General features: G+C 37.5%; 2 protein-coding genes across 5 annotated transcripts; both read right to left on the minus strand.

Moving 5' to 3' along the window:
* Positions 1-1,580: 1,580 nt before the first annotated feature.
* LOC137743024 (geranylgeranyl transferase type-2 subunit alpha 1) lies at positions 1,581-6,743 on the minus strand. The gene is made up of 7 exons (XM_068482947.2): positions 6,297-6,743; positions 6,013-6,173; positions 5,798-5,902; positions 3,753-4,553; positions 3,488-3,668; positions 2,726-2,912; positions 1,581-2,178 (listed from the first exon to the last, which is right to left on the minus strand). Exons 1-7 carry the CDS (start codon positions 6,576-6,578, stop codon positions 1,790-1,792), a joined length of 2,106 nt encoding a protein of 701 aa, XP_068339048.2. The 5' UTR covers positions 6,579-6,743; the 3' UTR covers positions 1,581-1,789.
* Positions 6,744-8,660: 1,917 nt separating this feature from the next.
* On the minus strand, positions 8,661-13,100 carry LOC137739153 (uncharacterized). 4 transcript variants are annotated; one of them, XM_088686269.1, is made up of 6 exons: positions 12,852-12,990; positions 12,501-12,571; positions 12,239-12,314; positions 11,057-11,319; positions 9,066-10,054; positions 8,661-9,021 (listed from the first exon to the last, which is right to left on the minus strand). In XM_088686269.1, exons 3-6 carry the CDS (start codon positions 12,261-12,263, stop codon positions 8,922-8,924), a joined length of 1,377 nt encoding a protein of 458 aa, XP_088542395.1. In that variant the 5' UTR covers positions 12,264-12,314; positions 12,501-12,571; positions 12,852-12,990; the 3' UTR covers positions 8,661-8,921. The 4 variants fall into 4 exon arrangements, with proteins under 4 accessions (XP_088542395.1, XP_088542394.1, XP_088542392.1 ...); XM_088686268.1 differs by lacking the exon at positions 12,501-12,571 and having other exon boundaries at positions 12,852-13,057; XM_088686266.1 differs by having other exon boundaries at positions 8,661-10,054.
* Between the last annotated feature and the right edge of the window lie 10,511 nt (positions 13,101-23,611).

The raw sequence follows: 23,611 nt of genomic DNA on the forward strand, positions 1-23,611 counted from the left end.
TGTGTAAATTGAAATAATTTCAAAACTCCAAAGTGTGATGTGAAAAAATTAAAATCTAGTATGTAAAATGTAATTAGCCCTCCTATTGCCAATCTTGCACCCTCATAAGGACCAAAATCGAACTTAGGCCCAACAAATCAAATATTGGATCATAAAAAACACAAAATATTGGGGTGTTGACTTTGTCATGCTTCCTCTCCAAGAAAGAGGTTTCTCATTGTTTTATGTCTCCAAACATATCTGAGTGGACACCTTCACGCCGTGCTCCTCAAGAGTCCACAACAACTCCCTTATTACTCATATTTTGTAAGGATGGTGTTAGAGAGATCATCTGCTTGAATCATATTTTGTAAATCAGTTGTAACTCTTTCTTACAATCATTACAAAACAATTCAACTGTCTATCACCACATCACGCTGTATATAAAATATGTTCTTAAAACATAATCTCTCTAACATTTTTTTTTTAATTTTAATCACCGCCTATGATTGATTATCAAGGCCAATTTAGTATTGTTGATGGACTAATTTAACAGTAAGTTAATATATGAAATATTATACAGTTTTAACTAACTTGGTTACGCTCAAATCTACACGAGTACACACACATATAAATATATATATATATATATGTATATGTATATGTATGTGTGTGTGTGTGTGTGTGTGTGTGTGTGAATGTGTGTGTGTGCGCGCGCGCGCGCGCGCGCCCTTAATCAAGGAGGGGCCAAATGGTTTTGACCAATGAAGCTTCCCATCATTATTAAACCAAAAACTTGACTAACTGAAAGAATCAAAGAGTATGTTGGGAGCAAGAGCTTCAAGTATCTCGGTGTTATATAAAAGGAGTACCTCTGAGCTAATTTAAAACCACCCACACAAATCTAGAGAGAGAGAGAGAGAGAATATGGTATCAAAGTCAAACAAAATGAACAAGGCTATTTATCTTCATGCCCTATTAGGGCTGTTTGCAGGTGTTATTCTCAGCTCCTGCTTTCATGGGATTCCAATGAATTTGGAGGAACAACTTAACAGCGACAGTCTTGCACAAGGTTTTGGTGAGTTCAAAATATCTCGTAGGCTATCTCATACATTGCGCAATTTGATTTCTAGCTGAAACACATGTTTGTTACCAACTAATTCTTAGTCCAGTAATACATCTGTTCTCATCGTTGAAAGAGTTTCGAAATAGTAATACTATATCCTCCCCCTGTTACGCTTTAGCAAAAACGTTTATTGTTGGTTTCACTATTTAGCGTTCTGATATTTTTCCGCAATCTGCCGTGCAGTTCAAATACAAGCCACCGCAGCAAGAAGAATGCAAGATGGCTTGATCGCCCTGCCAGTTAAATTCCTCCATTTCTTCCTTTCAAGGTCTCTACAGTTCCGTCATTTGTCCGCGCTGCAGCCACCCACCCTTTTCTACTTCAATGCTATTCTGGGTAGCATTTACTCGATCGGTTTCTTCCATGTCCGACGACCTCCCTTTGTAATAGTATAATCGTTCCAGAAAATTTGGTCGCTACCCTGTAATTACCTAACAATTTCAATCAAAACTAGGCAAAACCAATGCACCGTGACTGCAAAGTAAACGCATTCCATATAACGCATATTCGTGAAACACACAAAAACACACTTTCACCAGAACATAAGACAATTGAAAACCTGCAGGCTATGCTCCTACCGACGAGTTAATAATTTGGGTCAAAACTAGCAATGTATCATGTGTTCTCTTTGGTTAACTATCAGTACATGGTACTCTTCACTGTAAAAATAGACGGAATTAAAGGTCAATGCAACCTATCGCCATCCAGCCACTCGAGTGTAGGAACACACTTGACCACAAACGACTTGAAGTTTTCACCAGAAATTGCGTTTCCCACAGTGACTAACTGCGTCAAGCTCATGCTTTTAAATATCAGAAAAGCTTCCCAATAACTTTTCACATCGGCTCCCCCAGTTACAATTTCTTCATTGTTCCAACTAGCTTCTTCTGTATGAGAAAGAGGAGTAGAACATTGATACCTTGTCGTGTCGATAGTGTGTGAACCTATCTCATTGTACGAGATATCCAAAACCTGCAGTGACTTCAACAGTTTCAAAGGCCCCAGAGCAGTGAAACTGCCGAGCTTGTTGTTATTCAGATTTAAGCAAGATAGAAGCTGCATGGCCTCCAACCCTGTCCAAAGGTCCAAGTATAAGAAATTTTTTCCTCTTAAACGAAAAACAATCAACCGCAAAGCTTATTGAGTACTAGGATGCATAATGTACAGTCAAAGCCTTGTTAAATTAGAGATAACCGCGCAACTTAGGGCTTTAGTGCCTTCAGATCAGGTGAAAACCAAAGACAACCCCTCTATATATGTTTAGGACTGTTCAAATTCCTCACATTGTCCCACAGGTGCAACCACCCATTTTTCTCTGTTTAAGAATTTTCTACAGTCCAGCAGCTAGCAAGAAAAAGAATGCTTGAAAAATCAAAATTCTAATCATGGTGATTTTCTCCAACACGCTTCCTAGATACTTCTGGTAAGGCAACCCCTTAAATATTGAATTTGTTCCCAACTATATCAGCCCCACATGAACTGAATGCCCAAAGAAAACTACTAACGAACACTATATCTATAAAATCACCACTTTTCCATAAATCTGAGGAAAACACTTGGATAAAAATGTGGAGATCACATAGGCATATAAGATGCACAACATGAGCAAAAGAAGTATACCTTCAAGTGAATGAAGTTCATTATGGCTGAGGTCCAGCATTCGGACCCACAGTAATTTCTCAACAGATCCCATCCGCGATAATGATAAGTTGCTTAGTCGTAGGCATATATCATTACCAATGCTCAAAGAAACCAAGTTTTTTGGGCTAAAGCAATATCTCAGCAGAGAATCCCTATTGGAAGTTACCTGCAATAGTTATAAACATGTAACAAACGGAGGAACTTCAAAAAATGGGAAATCTAAAGTAAATGGAAGTTTTAATAAGTTCTTGTTTAATGACATCCAAATAAATCTTAATTGTCACAGAACACAAAAATAGTTGTCTATCAAAATTCAAATGGGGCTTCTATAAACAAATACCAACATTATATTGGACCAGTCTCAGCAAAAGACCACTTATAACAGTCATAAACATGGTCTAATCTAACAAAAATAGATATTTTTCACTTCATAAATTAAATAATCAAGCATAAGTATAGCATCCATTCTATCAGCCAGGATCCCATGGTACCCAATTTGGTCGTACTCAGTCAAAAGATAGGATGTAAGCAGCATCACCATATGTATACACTTTACCACAGAAGAAATTAGATTATTTAATTACAATCTATGAGTCGGTGTAATCCACAAATAGGTCAGGACCTTCACCCACTGATACAGTCACAGAAGAAGAATATAAATCCAGATGCACATGCAACAGCATCACCCTGAAAGAATAGAGGATCATAACCTACTACAAGAGGTGGAGAAGAGATAATTACCTTCCGCAGGAAAACTAAGCTGTGCTCGTCTTTGTAATACTGAGAATGTGATGGGTCCAACTTTATTAAGTCAGTATATAGTTGAAGAACTTCGTCAGAGTGGACCATTTTGTTTGTACACGGAGACAGGATAACATCATGAGCTGTTAATAGCCTTGCTAGTGTAAGCTTTCCAATTTTACTGCAAAAATTATATCAAAAGTGGATTATTAACACTCTTGAAATTTCAAACATTAAAGCTTCTCATAAAATGTAGGAGGTCTACCAATTTATCTCTGACACCAATTCTCGGAAGAGTGCTATTTCATTAGCAATACTCTCTGCACGCCAATTTGAAGCCGTTGGCTCATGGACATCATTAATACTTAGTTGAACAATAGGAACTACCTCATGTGGCTCCTGAGATTGTGTTTGGTACGCATGAAAATTTTCATCTGTCCACAAAACTATGTCCTCGCCCAGCTTTTCTGCTGGTTCAGTTTCAATAGGGCATACACACACTTTGAATGCAAACTGGGTAGGATGGCTATAATGAAAGCCACTTGCAGAAATGAGACCCTGAGTCTGCCCAACACTAACTTTCAGCTGATAAGCTTCTGAAGACTGGGGCTTTGCATCCGGAAATTTAATATGTGTAACCCAAACTTGGGAGAGCTGGGAGTTATTTTGTAAGACTGGTTTCCAAACAAGATCTTTTGTGGAAAATGAAGATTCAATGGTTATACTGGATGAGTTTACACCTTCAACAGCTTGATTGAAATAAATAATCAGTGGTACTGTTCCTGAATCAGAATGGAAACTACCAAATGGAGACGAAGAATAGTCACTTGCATGCCTATTTCTCGACAAAATTACATTAGAACCATGGGCTGGCCAGGAAGAAACAAGAAGAGGAGCATCTGTTTTCTTCGTTTGATCAAGAAGCCAAATATAATAAAACCAACCACTTTGATCATCCGGATCCGTAAAAATAGCATCGTGTACGTGCTCATACTCATCGTTCAGAACCTTCTCTTTTGGGAAAAACCCTTGAGCCTTTTTCTTCATCAAATTAGACAGGAGCACACTGCAATTTCCCCAATATGTTTGATTAGTTAATACACATGTTTTATGAGATAAAACTTACAATAAAAAATTTAGCTTTTCTCACTGTTGCAATTTTTTTGTAAGACAACCAACAAGTAGATAAAGTGCAACTAAAGGAATCCTTAGGAAGATAAAATTATATGATGCAATTACATAATTATCTTTCAATTTGACTTAGCCTGAAGATTACTAGTAAAAGTCGTGTAATCAGCACACTAGGAACAAAGTAAATTACAATAATATAACAGGCAGCATACTCAATTCAACATTTGAAAAGACTGCCTTCATTTGGCTTGTAAATAAGCAGAGGAAAGAAAGTCGTTTTCATTTACATATGTAACATATGCAGAAAGCAATTAGTGACAAGGGTATGAAAACTTTTTTTTCCCTATACATTCTCTCCCCATTCTTGGAAATAACAAAGGAGAGAGGAACAAAACATTTTTCTAAACATTGTTGAGAAATATAACTAAATGACTATAATTCTCTTCGACTAAGGGGAGGAATAGGAATTGAAGTCATTTTTATTATTTAGTTCCCTGCAGACTGCAGTTACTAACATACAGGTAAGGGAATCCTTTCACTTCTTAAATTTCATGTGTTTACTAACACATGTGGAATCGGAAAAGTGTGAGCTTTCCCTTGAAATCCACAATCAAATACCTAAAAAATTAGATCAACTAGGGGGGACTAGTTGATCCGATTCGGTTTACTTATTTCCCCTATTTTTAACTTCTCCCAATCCTTCCTGCTCCTATTTCTGTTAACTAAAATGCCCTAAGTGAATCTGAAAAGAAGTTAGCTGTATGAAGAGATACTTCCCAAAATTTGATTATTTGTTTCAATCTTCAGTCCACGGTTTTTAAAAACTGAAACATGGATAACCAATAAAATAGCTTCCGTCCACATTTCCTTTTCCTTTTCCTGCTATATTTTGTCTTGCAATAATTGGTAACCAATTACAGCGTTTATTCTTTCTAGTTTCTGCAACGGGGCTTAAGACTTGCTCATCTAACATCTGCATGACTGTTTGTGGCAATGCAACATGCATTGACATGTTTAAAATATACTAACCAATTAAAACAAGTAGCATTCACAATATCCAAAAATGCATATGCAATATAAAGCACATGTTTTGCAATGTTTTCAACCCATACAAAACTTTTAGTTAACAAAAGAGTATCAGAAAGCTCAAAACTAAAAGTAAACCCCATTATAACGTACCTACGATTATGCCAGGCTGAGTAATTGCTGAAATTGTTTTCTATCATTTCCCTAGTATACTCCAACTCTTCCTCGTCCGATCGGTTCAACAATGCAGCAACAAACCTGTAAAGGCATCAAAATAAACAAAATAAAGGAAACCGATATCATCCAACGCAAATATGAAATCGCAGACTCTTCATTCCCCGAGCGGGAGAGTTGTAACTAACTCGTACCTGCGGTAGTTCCAAGCATGAAAATTCCGGGGATCCAGCTGCTGAAACTGTTTGAGAAGCTTCATTTCGCGGTCTAGAACCGAATGCCCCTTGCTTAGCACCCATTTTCGATGATGCCAAGCTCCGTAGGACTTAAAATTTTGTCTCAGAGCACTTTCTACCTAAAACACACACACACAAAACCCCAATCAATTCAACATTTCAATGAATTCGAACTTCATCTCAACAAAATAAAGCACGACTTCGACATTTTTCGAAAATCGAATAAGTAAATGCGTGCGTACGAGTTTCAGTTCTCGGTCGATGATGGACTTGAGCGAGTCGGGATCGGACTCGGAGCACCGATCGAGGTTTTGCTGGACGACGAGTTTTCGGTAGTTCCAAGCGGTGTAGAACTCGGGGTTTTGCTCGAGGAGTTTGCCGCTCAACTGTAGGGCTTCGTCGGTATAAACCTTGTTGTGGTGGTTGGAGAAGAAGTGCGACTGGAGAGCCCGGAGCGCTTCGGCTCTGGCGGCGGAAGCGGCTTCGTCTTCCGGCTTCGCGGGTTTGCGAGGTTGTCCGTGCATTTTGCTTCGACTCGAAGGATCGGTTAGCTTTTGGGATTTAAATTTGCGGGGCTGTGAGATCAGATCCTATGGGAATTGAGACTTTTCGTATGGTACCGTTTACTTAGACGACGACTAAAATGTTATGTTGCAAAACTGTTGTGATGAATTTGATTTGGTTGCCACGGATTATTACCATTTAGTGGTTTTTTTTTTTTTTTTTTTTTTTTTTTTTTTTTTTTTTTTTTTTTTTTTTTTTTGTAAGTGAACGATTTTAAGTTTGATTCTCGTTATTTACAAATTTGAACTACATTATTGCTAGTTCATTGTGAAAGTTAATCCATTTTTTTAATCTTTTACCGTATATAATATCGTTTGTTAAAAAAAAATAATTGATTTGGTTTCAATTTGAAAATGGTTTGGTTTAATTTGATTTATTCTTCAAACGACACATCAAATTAAATTATCATGATTCGAATTGGTTTGTTTAGATCTGTAATTAGTATAACAATAAAACTGTTGTGACCAAAACAAAACTTTAGCGAGAGAGAAGAGAGAAAAATTGACAAAGATAGAAGAAAAGGGCGTGAGGAAGTCGACATATCCTCCATGTGTATGGGAAGTGGGAGGACAGAGAAGTCAGGTCCCATGTCTAGTGTCTAATAAAAAATATTCTAGATGTGAAGGATTTCTAAATTATCTTTATTTAAAGCTAGCATTTGTCTACACATTTTTATTTTTAGAAAAATGGAAAGGAGAGAGGGAGAGAATAGTTTTAGATTTACAGTCACACAATTTCAACAAAAACATATTTAGAGTAAACGTATTCTCTTAGTATAAATATATCACTAGCAAAGAGTATACACTTTGTGTGTGTATGAACAATTTCTTTTAATAAGTGCATATTTTTTTAATATTACATAATTACTATTTTGTCCTCTTTATGTAAATATTGTGTATCAAAAGTGAGGGTAAAATTGAAAAAATATGATTGTCATTATCTAAAAAAATAGGGTAAAATAGGAAAAATAGGGATATGATCGTCATTTTGTCAAAAAGTATAAAATTACTATTTTGCCCTTCTTTTGTCAATAGTGTGTATCAAAAAAATAATAATTATAAAAAATTTCATTCCAAAATTAGTCCAATTATAAGTAATAATAACCTCCACATTATACTAAGTTATAATTTTTTAAAGGTGAATTGTCAATTTAGTCTTTGAATTATTATCTTATTGAAAATTAGATCCTTAACTATTTTTTTTCAAAAAAATCAATCCTTGAATATAAAAATTTTCTAATTACATCCCTAATATTATAATCAAAGCTTTTATATTCAACTTTCCGTCAATTTAAATCACGTTACTTGCATGTGATACACATTGGCAAGTAAATTGGTAGTTTTTCAAATAGAAATGGTGTATGGAGTTAACTTTGAAGGGTAAATTGGTAGTTTTACATAAAAAATAGTGTAAGTTAATTTAGGAGGGTAAATTAGACGTTAGATTCGCAATCTATACGAAATGTTAGGAGTTTATATGCGAGAAAATGACGATATTAAACTAAGTGTGTGAAGTGACTTAATCAACACTTCACCCATATAGGGATCTAATTTTTATTGAGTTGATAGCTCATGAACTAAATCAACACTTCACCCATTTTTTAAATCTCATCCTGGAAACTTGCCCCTGCATAACAATAATTGTCAATAAGCCTCCAACATGTCGGACATTTGAGGGACCAACAAACAATAACTAGGTGTTATTTCACTAATTAAGGTCGATTGTATGAATTCTAAAACGCCACTACACTTGGTCTTATACCAAGTCATAGCGCCACTGCCCTCGGTCTTACACCAAGTCTTCCGCTAGCCCCAGGTACTCAATATCTTTTCTTACAATCTCTTTTCCGAACCTTCCTAGGCCTTTCTTTATCCCTTTTGCATTGAGTCTCCGCCTTATAGTTGCATCTTCTAACCGAAGCATTCATAAATCTTCAGTTCATGTGCTCAAACAACCCTAACCAATTTTCTCTCATATTTGAGAGGCCGCTTTTTACAATTATCAGATTGTGTCATGTCCATGACCCCAATAGAAAGAAGAGATTAATAGTTAATCAGGTCCATAAATCACTATTCCAATCAATTGTGTCCAACACAGCGGCGGTAAATAGTTCATAATCTAAACGAAGCCTACTAAAGCCTCAAATTCTTACTTTCTAACTTACCAAAAAAAAAAAAAAAACTTGCTGCAAACAACTGCACTGCATTTCTCTCAGATAGTAATAAGTCCTCTCCGACCATATATATTTCTTTTCTTTGATTAGAAGGGAATGCTCTCAGCACATATGTTGCACCTGCTTGGCTTCATTTTCTGATTGGTTCACACCAGCCGTGACAGTTGAAGTCTCGAAATAGGGCACCCCGGAGTTGCTTACATGTGAAACCGCGCACCCTGCTCCTGCTCCTGCTCCTGCTCCAGGCACCATATTCGCTTCTGAAGCCCAGGGCATCGTATTTCCAAATGGAACTGCTCCAGCATCATGATATGGCAATAGAACAGCTCCCACATCATGATATGACGGCGGAGCTGCTACCGCATCATGAGTTTGGCTGTCACCTTGCTTGGATTCATCTTCTGATTGTTTCATACCAACCGTGACAGTTGAAGCCTCGAAATAAGGCACCCCGGAGTTGCTTGCATGTGAAACCGCCTGCCCTGCTCCAGACGCCATATTCGCTTCCGTGGCCCAGGGCGTCGTATTTCCATATGACAATGGAACTTCTCCAGAATCATGATGTGGCAAAAGAACTGCTCCCGCATCATGATATGACAGTGGAACTGCTACCAGATCATGAGTTTGACTGTCACTGTGATTGAAATACGAAGCTGTTGACTGCCCATTTGTAGCATTAACATCATTATCGCAGGGAATCAAACCAGGTTCCCATTCAGAGTGGGAATGAGACATCAATTCATGAGTGTTTCGTGCTGCTTCTGCAGCCATTGGTTGAACATGTGTGTTGGCTCCACATCCTGATATTTTGCTACCACCCATGTTTACTTCAGAGTTGCCTTCATTTTGTACTTGAGTCTGGCCAGCCTTGTCTCCTGTGGGTTTCTTCTTAAACTTCCTCTTCTGAGGTCGAGGTTTCTTTGGTTTAGGAACATCAGCAGTCTCTTCAGAATTAGTAATTGGTGCTGCCTGCCTTTTTTTACATGGAACCACAGTTAACTGAGTGTTCCCAACTGATTCCTTAGATGACTCAGAATTGCTTGACCGGATAGCTAAAAGAGCAGTTCTAGCTACCTTTATCTCAGCTTCTTTTTTCGTTTTTGCCACAGCTCCAACATAACGAATTCCCCCAATCTCTACAGTACATGAAAATAGCGGTGTTTTATCAGTGGTTTCTTCCTTTTGGCACTCATATAGAGGAATAGCGTAATTCATCTTTTGTGCATACTCTTGAAGCAGATTTTTGCACAAGCCAGTTTCATGCTAGAACAAACAGCAAAATCAAGGTCAGCCGTGATTAAAATGGTATGCATATTTGCACTGCCAATGCATTTTTCTGAAGATAAAAATAAAACAATTCAAATATTAAAAAGGCATTGGACATTATAAATCAATCAGAGGATTCATACGGATCAAAATAGAAACATACATATGGACGTCTGTAATTACATTTACATGTGTTCAGGGCACAAGAAGTCAGGTTCAGCTGACAATTTGTTGTTTAGGAAGAAAACTTTTGAGCTCATGAGAACAAAAAGAAGGATACTACACACTGCTTTAGGTAGCAAACTGTTACGTCTTATCCTCTATCAATAACTTTAGTGCCTGTTTAGACTTTCATTCTTAATTATTTGTTTTTCTTGCGGTTTCACTTTTGTTGTTCTAAATCAAATTCTTTGTTTAAAAATAAAAAAAAATAAAAAAAATAAAAAAAAGTTAGTCAAGCATAAACCACAACTGCATATCTAATAAGATCAAGAATGGCAAATATTATCTATGCCATTAGTTGAAAGGTAGTTTGACATAAAGCAGAATACAACCAAGGCCCCAAAACGTTCAATTGTAAGCTTCTTTCAAACACAACTACAGGTCAGCAACTAGACCATTAATGCAGTAAAAACACATACAATCCAACTCTTCTAGGTCATATAGCCTCTTTTTGTAAATGGTTGTCTTACACACAAGCAAGGGGAGGGAAACGAAATAACATTTGCCTCACATGAATCTTCAGCCAGGAGCCATTTATTCCTTCCTGTTATATGAACATGCTCAAAACAGTTTCATATGAAAGTAACCACTCCATGAGGTTTACAATTTTCTCAACTAGCTATGTACATACTGACATCTGTGTAACAGTGTGGAGGAGGGGAGAGAGAAAAGAGAACAAAACAGTGGGATTTGAAGGGCAATTAAAAGATCAGACAACTCAGAACTAATAGCATATTTAGCTTGTACTTGTAACTCAGTTAAGGATAAACAACTTACAATAGGTTGAGAGATTGATCGATCAACATCAGCAGATTTAGCTAACTCCACAAGAGCCACTTCAGCAGCTGACTGCTCTGCTATCTTACGATTGGAAAATCCAGGCAAAGAATCGTATCTGACTTCATTTACTATTACTGTAGACTTGAAAGAAGGCGCATGGGAAGGACCCTCTTTTGTAGTTTCATATACTGGTGTAGGCATTCCCACTTTTTGTGCATATTCTTGTAACTGGCTCTTGAATACATAGCAATTTGAAACACCTTGTAGCGGACAGAAAGTATACGAAAGAAGATACAAAAATCAATGCTTATTAAATACAAGAAAACAAAAAGTAATCTGTAAACACCGATTATGTCCTTTATCATAAATCCATGAGAAATATACATATATGCAACATGAAACTACATGAGTCTTCTTTCGAGGGGAAAGACACTTAATTTCCTGGCCAGTTGATATACAATTACTTTTCCGACCACGCCCCACAAATATAAGTAGAATTTCCTAGGAGAACCTGCTTTGTGGGACATAATTCTGTTTAGAAGAATGATAATTCGTCAACTGTTCCTGTATTACTACTTGCAAGGATATGTTTTACCACACAATGTACACTCACTGATTAATTGATCAAGAACTCTCAATGTTCCTTTTGTTAACTAAGTAACCCTGAGTACGCATAAAACTAAAAGGCCAGAACAGAAGACACCTATTACTTCCCTTCGGGGTAACCAATGTTAACCACCGACACATTACAAAACCAGTTTGGCACTCGCAATTAATATGGCAAGCACTTCAGAGTTCAGTTCCACCACATTCACCAGTAAAGTCTCCCAAAAAAGATAATAACAGCTTTAAATCAAATAAGATTTAAACTTATGAATTCAGCTACTTTTCATAAATATATCAAATTATGATCTTAACCTCTCTCGCACAATTTCCACATGCTGTAGATGCGATAAAACCCGCGAATTTAAGGATGAAATTATCTGGGCACAACCCTTGTTAACAAGGTCATCCAACGTTCAAAAGGCATAGAAATAACAAATAAAATAAAAATCAAATCATTGTATGTAACTACTAAATAGTTTCTTATCAAAGCAAAAAAGAGAAAAGAACAATATAATATTTCCCAAGGAATTATATTAGACTTAACAGTAAAAAATGGGGTAATGTTTTGGATACCTTGAAAGCCTTCGTTTGTGGACATAGCTCTCACAGCGGCTTGTTGACAGCAGAATCAAAACCCAACACTTTGATCCTGACAGAAATTAAAACCCTAAATTCTGAAATTCAACCCCCATTTCGAAATTTAAACCCAAATTCACATTCACAAATTCTTAAACCCTGAAATTCATCCCAATATAAACCCTAAATTCTAAAGTTCTTCCCCAATTCGAAATCAAAATCCTTAAATTCACAATTTCTAATTCGTAGTTAGACTTACTTTGAAGGAGATAAACAAAGACGAAGCGGTGGTAGTGGCTGGGTTCGGGATCGCGAAGAGGAGAGATAGGTCTGGGTTTAACAAAAAATTTATAAACTAAAAATGTAGAAGCTAGAAATTATAAATTAAATTTAAAAAAAGTTTTCAATTTTCATCCGAACTCATAAAAAAAAATATAAACGAAAATTGGGTTCCATAAAGGGAGAGAAGAGCAGCAGCTCATGAGACATTTGTTCTAAAATTTCAAAAAATTAATATATGAAAACGTGATATGAGTCTCGAATTAAACCCTAGCAGTAGCAGAGCAAGAACAGGGAGAGGGAGAAAGAGGAGAGAGAAGAGAGAGAGTACCTGAATTTTGATTTCTTTTTTCCCGGAATAACTTTTGTTTGATGGGCAAAGAGAAAAAGATGAGTTGCAGAATAACCGACCAACTGTGTTTGCAGCTTTTGCGAGTTATTGGCAGCAGTGGCCTTTGGTACTTCACAACATATTTCCACTCGTTGGGAATTTTTACAATGTTACGAGAAGTACCGTTAAGCTGCAAGCTGTGTGGCAAATAGTTCACGATCAGTATTATTTTTAAAAGAATCTCTTTATCATTTATCTGTTATTTATTTTGAAAAGTAATTCTCTTTATACAACTTCACCTGTTGACCAAGGACAAGAGCAATTAATATTTAAAAGCCAAAAGGTGTATGCTTTATTATATCCGTGTACAACTCCTTTCCTGTAAATTGATTTCTGCTTATTATTTTTTAGTTTTTTATGCACTGTTGGTTTTATCATTCACGGGTCATTATTGCTTTAGATTTCTGATGAAATTTTCAACCACTCTCGCCATGCCGTGTCATTGTCTATTCGTAATATTCGTTCATATTTTATTTTATTTTTGTAAGATTATCGACCATTCATATAGTGTCACATATCTTTATCCAATCCCTTGGTTTCCTATTAGCGGGTCATGAGTAACACGCATCCAAACCTTACATAATGCAACTTCTCCGATTAAACATAAAAAAATATATATACGATGCAAACATAAAAAGGAAAATTCGTAATTGAAAAAAATTTAGCATTGGGCAATATTTTATGATGTTGCTTAGTGACACGCCGACCCAGAATATCCACCTAGACTTCGAATCAAGTTATGATGGCCGACACCAGGAGGGTGACGAAGCCATAAAGTGTAGTGATGTGAAAAATGTGAATAAATTTAAACCTAAAGTGCCCAAATGCAAGAGTGCGCATTTGAGTGGGAATGAATTCATTTCACACGTGATATCAGAGCATAAGTAAAGTATAGTAAAGGTAGGATAAGAATTGTACCATCTAAGGTAATCACCAATACCAAGATTTGCCAAGAATTCTTGTCGACACAGAAGTTTTGACACTAAAACCTGAAGGGGCGAAAAAAAAAGGTGAGTGGGCCTAAAAATAAAGCTATGTAAAAAAAACCTTTTTTTGAAACATAATAACCCCTCGCCGTAAAACAAATATAGTTTCCAAAATTTATAAACTACGTATAGTATGAAAATACATAATGTATCCTGCAATATCACAAGAATTCAATACGTCATAATATTTCATAAATAAACATCTAACGTCTGGTAATCACATAATCCCTCATAAACAAACATATTATATCGAGTGCTCATTGTGACAGCCTGTCCCAGACTTTTCGTACCGTATGGGTGAAATGACGATTTTGCCCCTAAGGGATAATTGTTGTTTGTGTGGTTGTTTTGGGTTCTTGGTTGGTTGCATCCCAGCCACAAACATCCATCATCATCCTCATCCCCCTCTTCTGTTCACCCTACCTGTCCCGAGACCCCCTCTCTCTCTCCCATTCCTATCTTCTTGTACGGACAACACCATAACCCTTGGAAACTTAACGGATTGTGGAAACAAACTACACATTTGTGCTCGTGTGGTCCTTAGGAGTTCAACCATACCCATTTTAGGTAAGGATACCTTCGTTTTCACGTCGAACTCGGGATCCCCGGTTTTGGTTACTGTTCATGCACACGTTAATTCTTGTGTTTTTAGGAATTTCAAGCTTGTAGGAAGATTGGTGAGGTTCTTAGGAGGCTCAGGGTAGTTCGTTTGAAGGTTTTGGACATCGGGATCGTGAGTTACAGGTTTGGCTGGAGTTGGTGGTGTTTTCCCGGTGAGATTTTGTGGGTTTTAGTGCTTGAAAGTGGTATGGATTTGTTCCTCTTGTTGTAAGCTTCATTTTGGTACCAATTTTGTGAAATTTGGTTGAAAAACGAGTGAGATATCAAGCTTTGAAATTTTCCTGGCTTTCCGATGCCGGAGGTTGGCCGGAGAAGATGACGGAATATTCCTAACGGCATTAACGGAATCAGTTAGTTTTAACAGAATATTCCTGACGGTGTTAACTGACGCCGTCAGTGTGCCAGGCACGTGCCTACGCGTGGGCAGCGCGTGTGGCCGTGCCTACGCGTGGGCAGCGCGTGTGGCCGTGCCTTGGCAGGCCCATAGGGGCGCATGCGGTGTCGGAAAATTATTTTAAAAATATGGGGATGTTCGTGAGGTTGAGTAGATCACGTTGGTGTATTCATGCACCCCATTTGAGCATTGTATGAGAAGTTATTTCGTAATGTTGGTTATGTGCTTTAAAATTAACGTATTTATAGTTGTTTCGCATATAAGTGAGACCTATCCCGAGGACGAGCGTGGTCACTCGAGGCAAGGGGGTTACAACCCTTCTACATACCAGTGAGTAGACTTTTGGTTTTCCGTATATACCTATATACTTATGTTTTTCTCAGAAAGTGAAATAAAACATTTATACGTTTATATGCCATGCATTATGTTTGCCGTTTAATTATGCATTATTAGTTGCATATATATACAAATGTTTGGTGCTGCGGACGCACAGGTAAGTGCTAAGTAAGTTATGGGTTATGTTTATGTTCAGTAGTGATTTGAGATGCATAGAGAGCTCATAACCTGCACCCCCGGTGTTAGTCCTCCCGCCCAGAGTTGGGCATAGTCCTTCACGTGATGTTCACCTCCCGCACCACACGCTCGTCTTGGATCCAAGTTAGGTGCATAGTCCTACCGTACAGACCACTTTAGGTGGTTCTGACTCGTAGGTGACCTACGATTATTCGCCCAGTCTTCACGTGATCGTAGCACTTGAGCGTACTTATTATACACCCAATCTTGTCGTACATACCACTTTAGGTGGTTCTGACTCGTGTGCAGGTATAGTTAGTGAGTTAGAGATTTGAGCTCTAGATTCAGCTGTACAGGTCACGTTAGGTGACTCCAGCTGACAGATTACATGACATTGTTTGACATTACCTAAGTACTTGCATTTTATGTCGAGACAATTGGCATGGCCTATTTATGAGCATGACTTATATATATATATATATGTATTCTATTTTTCTGGGAAGTATATAGGTTTTATGGCGAGGGGTTAGAACTTTATTTATGAAATGGTTTTTGAAAAGCTTTGTTTTTGCCCACTCATGCTTTCTGTTTTGCGCCCCTCCAGGTTCTAGTTTGGCTAGCGCTTTTGGTGGCTCCCCAGAGGATTTTCCCTGCTTATCTGACAGATTATCACTAGTGTAGGACCACCTTTGGGTGTGTTTATTTAGTGTTGTATCTCCCGGACTGCACTAAGTCTTTCATGCTCTGAACTTTGTTTTCACACTTACGCTTGCACATGTATGTTACTTACTTTGTGTATAGCTAGGTTTATTTCTATTCGTACTTTTATTATTATTTATTGGTTTCCGCACTGTGCACATGGTTACGTCACTTCCACATGACGGCCAGCATGCCCTAATCTCGGTCAGGGTGTGTCACTCATCAACATATGCTGACACACGAGTTCATGCAGAGGTATTCTGACATGACAGGATTGGGTGTAATAATGATTTACGCACTAATACTACAATCACGTGAAGATTAGCGCTATGCGCATCACATACGAGTCCTAATTGCCTATAGCAATCTAGGACAAGACTGACACCTACAATGGATCCAAAGTGAGCGTACGATGCAATGTGAACATACATGTAAAGCCTAGCCCTGGCCTGGGTGAATACAAACACCAATGTAGCACTCGATGAGCAGATAACGTAATTATAATCATGTAACGGTAAATTGATAATTCTAATTAACATAATGATATTCATAGTCGTAAATCTAATTGAGGCATCTCATTAGTAAGCTTATTTGTGCATCTAGTAGGATTATTTCATAATTTCCCAACAATACAACATTCCTTATAAACGTTAATTTAATTATGGCAATCATGTAGAAAATTTATTATACATATATATGTGGATGGGGATTAACCATAGTAGATCTTGTGAATATAAATGAAATTTACCATGTTATTACTTAGAATCCAAGTAGGGATTTATGTAAAGTTCTTTAAGTAAATTCATGAAATGATATGTTATTTCATTGATTGATTAACATAGTTAGACGTTAATATCGTGCATCTTTGATTCATAGAATTGATTAATTGGTGTGATTGTGGTTGTCGTTGGATATGATTGATATTATTATGAATAGATTAGTAGATCAATGTGGCTTGAGAATAATATTGTGCTTCTTTAGTTCTCTGATATGTTACACATTGTAGATTGAGGTATCATGTTGAAACATAATGATTTATATGATGGATGGAATGGAAATCTTGAATGTCATGTGGGTTTGTTCTGTAGCTCTGGATCTAGTAATTTCATGTTTGTCAAGTTCTAATGAATGATTGAGGAATGCCATGCTTTTCTACTTGAACGTTCTGTGATAAACGTCAAAGTGTAGTGAATGGTGAACTACGAATGGCTTGATCCCTTTTTAGGGTACGTAGACAATCTAACGAGGAGATTAGATGCAGCCATAGAGTATACAAAAAATTACTATGCGATTCAATTCTTGAATTATGCTTTGCCTTATTCCGGAGGCGGGGTAAGTTAGAGATACGGGTATTTGGTGACATCACATGTTGATCCTGGATGAGTGTCGGGATCGGGGCGTGACATTGACAGATTTTTTACAAAGGAACAAAATAAAAATGATTTACAATGGACAAACTAGGATCACTTCTATCAATTTTCATTGTGAAGCACCAAAGTCAAGAGTTATGCCAGTTTCATGACCATTTTGGCTAAACAAGAAGGTTAGTTTGAACAAAATATCCTTATAACAATGGTCGATTGGTCACTCACATTACAATTTAACGATGATATTGACATAAATCCACGAAAGGACAAAAATGGTTGATGTGGACAAATTCAAGGACCACTTTTATCAAATTTCAACCTTAAGATCAAAGTGAAGAGTTATGTCAACTTCAAGAACCATTCTACCAAAAAATGAGGGGATAAAAATACTCTTAAACAATGATCACGATTCACATGGTCACTCATGTGACAATTTAATGATGTTGTCAATAGATTTTTCACAGAATGACCAAAATGATTTTCGATGGACAAACTCAAGGACCACTATTATTGAATTTTAGTGTTAGGTGCCAAAGTAAAAAGTTATGCCAATCTCAATGACCATTTTGCCAAAAAAAAGGAGTTGGTTTGACAAAATAATCTTAAAAAGTTAATCATGTAGTCGCTCACGTGACAATTTAACGATGTTGTTGACATATTTTTCACTTAATGACTAAATAATTTACGATGGACAAACTCATAGACCACTTTTATCGAGCTTCAATCTCAAGGACCAAAATAAAGAATTTTGCCTATCTTTGAAACTATTTTAGCTAAAAAAACCTATTCTAACATCCTAAAAATGATCATTCCAAAACTTCGACAGTCTTCCAAAACCTTAAACGTTCAAAGTAGGCCTACTAACCTTCTAAAATCCTAAAAGTAATAATCGTATTAATAGGTTCACCTTGCAATAAAGTTTCTAATATAGTTGGGTTTTACTTGGGGTGCAAGTTGGAATGGAATTTTAGTTTAAGCATTAAAATTACAGATTTGAACTCGAAAATTTTTGAATTTGAATATTTTTGAAAAAGATGGAATAAAAATTGGAATGCATTTTGACTATTCAAGAATTCACACTTTTCTATCCAAAATTCTCCTAAATTTTCCGAACTTATTTTAATAGAAAAAATGACACACCCCGACCCAGAAAGTCCACTTGGACCCTGAATCGAGCTGTGCTGGCCGACACCTGGAAGGTGACGAAGCCATAAAATGTGATAGTGCATAAAAAGTGAATAAATTTGAATCTAAAAGTGTCTAAGTACCAGAGTGCGCTACGAGTGGGAGCGAACCCAATTCACACGCGATGTCAGAGCATAAGTAAGGTACAGTAGTGTGGGTAAGAATCATACCCTCAGAAATATCCATTAATACTAAGATTCACCACAGATTCTTGTCGATACAAACTCAGCAGCTAAAACCTGGAGGGCACCAAACAGAAGGTGTGAGTAAGCAATAAAACCAAGCTTCCCAAAGTTACTATCTCTCAAAAAGTAATGCCCCTAAATGTAAAACCCGTATCGTTTTCCATAAGACAGTACAACATATATACATATATCCAAACCATACTCAGAAATGACCAAAACCACGGTTTGCCATCAAATCCACCATACATTAATAAGTAGGCCAAATGAACTAAATCAATACAAAGTAATATATCAGTCAGAGTCATCTAAAATGACATGTACAACTTATCCGTATCTCATCAATCATGGCTAGCATATAAGTCGGAGTCACCTATAGTGACCTGTACGACTTATCCATATCTCATCAATCCTGGCTAGCATATAAGTCGGAGTCACCTATAGTGACCTGTACGACTTATCCATATCTCATCAATCATGGCTAGCATATAAGTCGGAGTCACCTATAGTGACCTGTACGACTTATCTATATCTCATCAATCCTGGCTAGCATATAGCTCAATAAGTATACCTGCACACGAGTCGGAACCACCTAAAGTGGTCTGTACGACAGGACTGGGTGTAAATAAATACGCTCAAGTGCTACGATCACGTGAAGACTGGGCGAATAATCGCGGGTCACCTACAAGTCGGAACCACCTAAAGTGGTCTGTACGACAGGACTATGCACCTACCTTGGATCCAAGGTGGGCGTAAGGTGCGGGAGGTGAACATCACGTGAAGGACTGTGCCCTGGCCACGGGCGGGAGCACTAACACCGAGGTGCAGGTTTATGAGCTCTCAATGCATCTCAATATAACATGTGCAACTCATGGCAACCAGTACGACCGTATCGAAGTTGCCTAATTCATAACTGTAGTCATGCTATAACGCAATTGATTCAACTAGTACCATAAACTCACCTGAACTTACCTGGGTGTCCTGAGTTCACCTTTGCACTTGAAAGCATTTCCAATAATTATATGCAAGTAATATACATATGGATATATCATGATGCAATCTACTACTCAACCATGTCGTAGCATTTTCAATTATAAACAATATAGTGTGAAGTGTACAATCAATAACGCCCTACTCCCAAACTACTTATTTTCAAGGATAATTATCCATGACAATCCAATTAACTCTAATTTAACTAACTAATTCACAAAACTAAAACTTGTCTTTACCAATTTCCTTCGCATTACTCAATTTCCCAAGCAAGGCTTTTGTCTCAAATATTTTATGGCTGCATCTAACGTCTCGTTAGACTGCCTACGTACCCTAAACAGGAATCAAGCCATTCGTAGTTCACATAGTACTTCAAGCATTCACAATAATTATATATGAAAGTAATATGCCTAATCAATTTAAAGGTGTCGATAGAACTCTCAATAATAAGTACGATAAAAAGGAAAAGATGCACTCACCTGGAGTCCACGCTATGATTCTCTAGCACACGCATCGAGGCGTCCTGAATGATTGGTCCCTGTGACCAATTATCAAATCACATCTCAGAACTCTTATCCGTAGAATATGTAATTCACATAAAACACAACCTCAACGACATTCGAAAATAGTTTGAGACCCATTGACCACAAGTCAACCGTCGATCAAAGATCGACGGTAGGGTTTACAACCCTGTATAACCTGACCCGGAAGATCCGCATATCAGATTTCCAATCCCCAACTTCCAACGATCCACAATATGTTTCTAGAATAACATATTAAAATTTCATTACGATCCAACGGTCAGATCTCCGCCAATTGCCTAAAACAAGTGGCCCTGAACATTTATTTTACTAACTTACAAATCCAATTCGGAAAGATCCGTATATCGGATTCCCGATCCATAAATTCCTATGATCTTTAAATATTACGTATTATAATGTACCCAAGTTTGGTGACGATCCAACGGTCGGATCGTTGATTTACATTTTCATCAAGCAATGTATCGTAACGAATTTAGGTTCCAACGATCAACCTATGTCATTCTAATAACAAAACTGGATTCAAGACATTCAACATAGCCTAAAAATAGCATTGGCGGCCCACTGGCCACGCGCCACCGCACGCGCCGCCGCGGGTGGCAGTCGGCCGCCCCGACTTGCCGGAAAATCCAACTATTTCCAAAAATTCTCAAACTTCACAGAAATGAAGATCTCAGTGAGTGGAGCAACTTTCATACCTGCCACGAAGTCCAAAAGTGGACGGAAGATGGTCAATTTTTCCCACGAAGCCGGCGGATGCCTAAAACTTCCCGACGTCGATTCGTCGTCTACGGTGGTCCAACGGGGTCAAGGTTGGTTGGGTTTTGCTCCTGGGATGATGGGCTACAAAGCCCAAGTGGTGGCATCGGCCATTGCTTTGCCGATTTGCCGGAAAATCGAAAAGGGTGGCCGGAGCACCATTGATTTTCGTCAACTTTCGTGGCCTCAAACCTCCAGATCCCATGGTTAATTAAGGTGGTTCTTGGGTGGGTTTTGTAGAGGGGAATGAGAGCTTCAAGATGGTGGTGGTGGCATCGAAAAACTCCACCGGAGTTGGCCGGAATCGGCCCTGGAAAATGGGTGGTCGCGAGTGGGAAAACCCACGGGAAAAGCTGGGATTTTTTTTTTTTTTTTTTTTCTTTTTCTTTCTTTCCTTTTTCTGATTGGGCTTCACCTTAAATAATCAATTTCTAACGTCCGTAACTATACCGTTATAATCCGGACTCGCAAACGGCTTTCGCCTATGCGTTCACATCCACGAGTATTACGAGAATATGTTAAAAAAATAAGTCATACGTCTCTCTAGACGATGGTCAACAGAAGTCAAAGTCCTTGCCTCTAAGGCAATTTCGTAAATTCACGCTTTTAAAATAAAATAAAAACGTAAAATTTGGAACGGGTTGTCACAAAAAATTCTCAAATATTTCGATTCTTATAGTTATTTTGTAGACTTACGTATTTTGTAATCAACTTTTAAATTTTAATTTTAGTTTTGTATACATTTTATTCATTGTGTTTATATTAATCATACTCTTACATATTTTTCTTTGACAAATTTACATATTAAAAAGATAAACATACTGGTATATATACCATAAAAGTAATTAAAATAATACATAAATATACACCAAATATTAAGAAAAAACAATAAACTACATGAATAAAAAAAATTTGAAAATATCCAAAAACTTGTGAAATACATGAAGTATGTTGTAGGCCTATTTAACTGAGCTATTCTAGGGGAATAGAGTGGGGGAGGCCGGCGGTAGTGAGAGAGAGAAGCGAGATTTAATTGTGAAGTGTGTGTTGTATCATCCCATTGTGTCTTTATTTATAGTAGTAAGATAGGTAAAATCCTTATCCTTTTAGGATTACAACTCTAATAAAAATTAATCTACTAAAGGGAATATAAAAGATATCCCTAGATACACTAGGATTTACACAATCACATTCCCATTCCAAATATGACTGCAACACTCCCTTTTGAGTGTGTAAATACTTAAACAAACATCGCATCAAATCTTCAGCAGATAAGGTAGAACAGATAATGAAGTCGGCAGCACAATGGGCGAATGCGAGTCTCAATTTAAGAAAGTATGCATTGGTAGTAAAACTCACAAAACCTCGCTATGGTAAAACCCAAGGCATGGGGAAAACCCATAGCCTAAGGATAAAAGTGAGAAGTATGCATAATGTCTAAAACAAACATCAAACATGACGAAAGTAGTGAACTTAATGGAGTATGATCATCCTAAGATGCGTGCCTTGTTAAAACCTCGTTAGATAGCAAAAACCTAGTGAGAAAAATGCTCCTAATCGTAGGAAAAAGAGTACATGAAGATTAAGTGAGTATGCTTCAGGATACTCCCCCTAAGTCAGACATAACTTCCCAATAAGAGAACTACAAGCAATTCAATTCAGATAATTTACGCATATCGATTCCTTGGTTGAACTTCTGAAAAGTAGACTTGGGTAATGACTTGGTAAAGAGATTGGCAAGGTTGTCCTGTGAACGAATTTGCTTAACTTCAATGTTTTGATGTTGTTGTTGTTGGTGAGAATAAAAGAACGTTGGCGCTATATGCTTGGTGTTGTCTTCCTTGATGTATCCTTTTTTTAACTGCTCTATACATGTTGCATGGTCTTCGAAGATCGTCGTATGAAGGTCAACGATGGAAGTAAGACCACTAGTGCTTCGAATATGTTCCATAACTGCTCTCAACCAAAAGCACTCACGTGATGCTTCATGCAGGGCAAGAATCTCAGCATGGTTCGAAAAAGTCGCAACCAACATTTGCTTGGTAGACCTCCAAGATATAGCGGTGTCTCCAACGGTAAAGATATAGCTCATTTGAGAACGTGCCCTATGTGGGTTAGACAAATATCTAGCATCTACATAATCAATAAGGCAGGAATCAATACGAGGATCGAAGGGATGGCAACTCTTAAAGATTTACGGGTATAGAACAAGCCCAAATCCATCATACCCTTAAGGTAGTGGAAAATGTCTTGAACACCATTCCAGTGCCTGCGTGTTGGCGCATTTGTATCTATCCAAAAGATTAAAAGCGAATGAGATGTTGGGTTTAGTGCATTGAGCCATAAAGCCCCAATTGCACTTAGGTATGGAACTTCGGGTTCTAAAATCTTTTCATTATCCTCATTTGGACGGAAAATATTTCGTTTAGCATTTAGAGTCCGAACGATCACAGGTGCACTTGAAG

Source organism: Pyrus communis, chromosome 15 (genome assembly GCF_041283825.1).
Source record: "Pyrus communis isolate YQ-2024b chromosome 15, ASM4128382v1, whole genome shotgun sequence".
NCBI classification, from domain to species: domain Eukaryota; kingdom Viridiplantae; phylum Streptophyta; class Magnoliopsida; order Rosales; family Rosaceae; genus Pyrus; species Pyrus communis.

Coding starts and splice junctions, on each gene's coding strand:
- LOC137743024 (XM_068482947.2), bottom strand. CDS start 6,578: ATGCACGGACAACCTCGCAAACCCGCGAAGCCGGAAGACGAAGCCGCT. Junction 5,903..6,012: donor CATGCTTGGAACTACCGCAG/GTACGAGTTAGT, acceptor ATGCCTTTACAG/GTTTGTTGCTGCATTGTTGA. Junction 3,669..3,752: donor TTGGTGTCAGAGATAAATTG/GTAGACCTCCTA, acceptor TAATTTTTGCAG/TAAAATTGGAAAGCTTACAC.
- LOC137739153 (XM_068478666.2), bottom strand. CDS start 12,263: ATGTCCACAAACGAAGGCTTTCAAG. Junction 11,320..12,238: donor CACAAACGAAGGCTTTCAAG/GTATCCAAAACA, acceptor GTCCGCTACAAG/GTGTTTCAAATTGCTATGTA. Junction 10,055..11,056: donor GATCAATCTCTCAACCTATT/GTAAGTTGTTTA, acceptor TGTTTGTTCTAG/CATGAAACTGGCTTGTGCAA.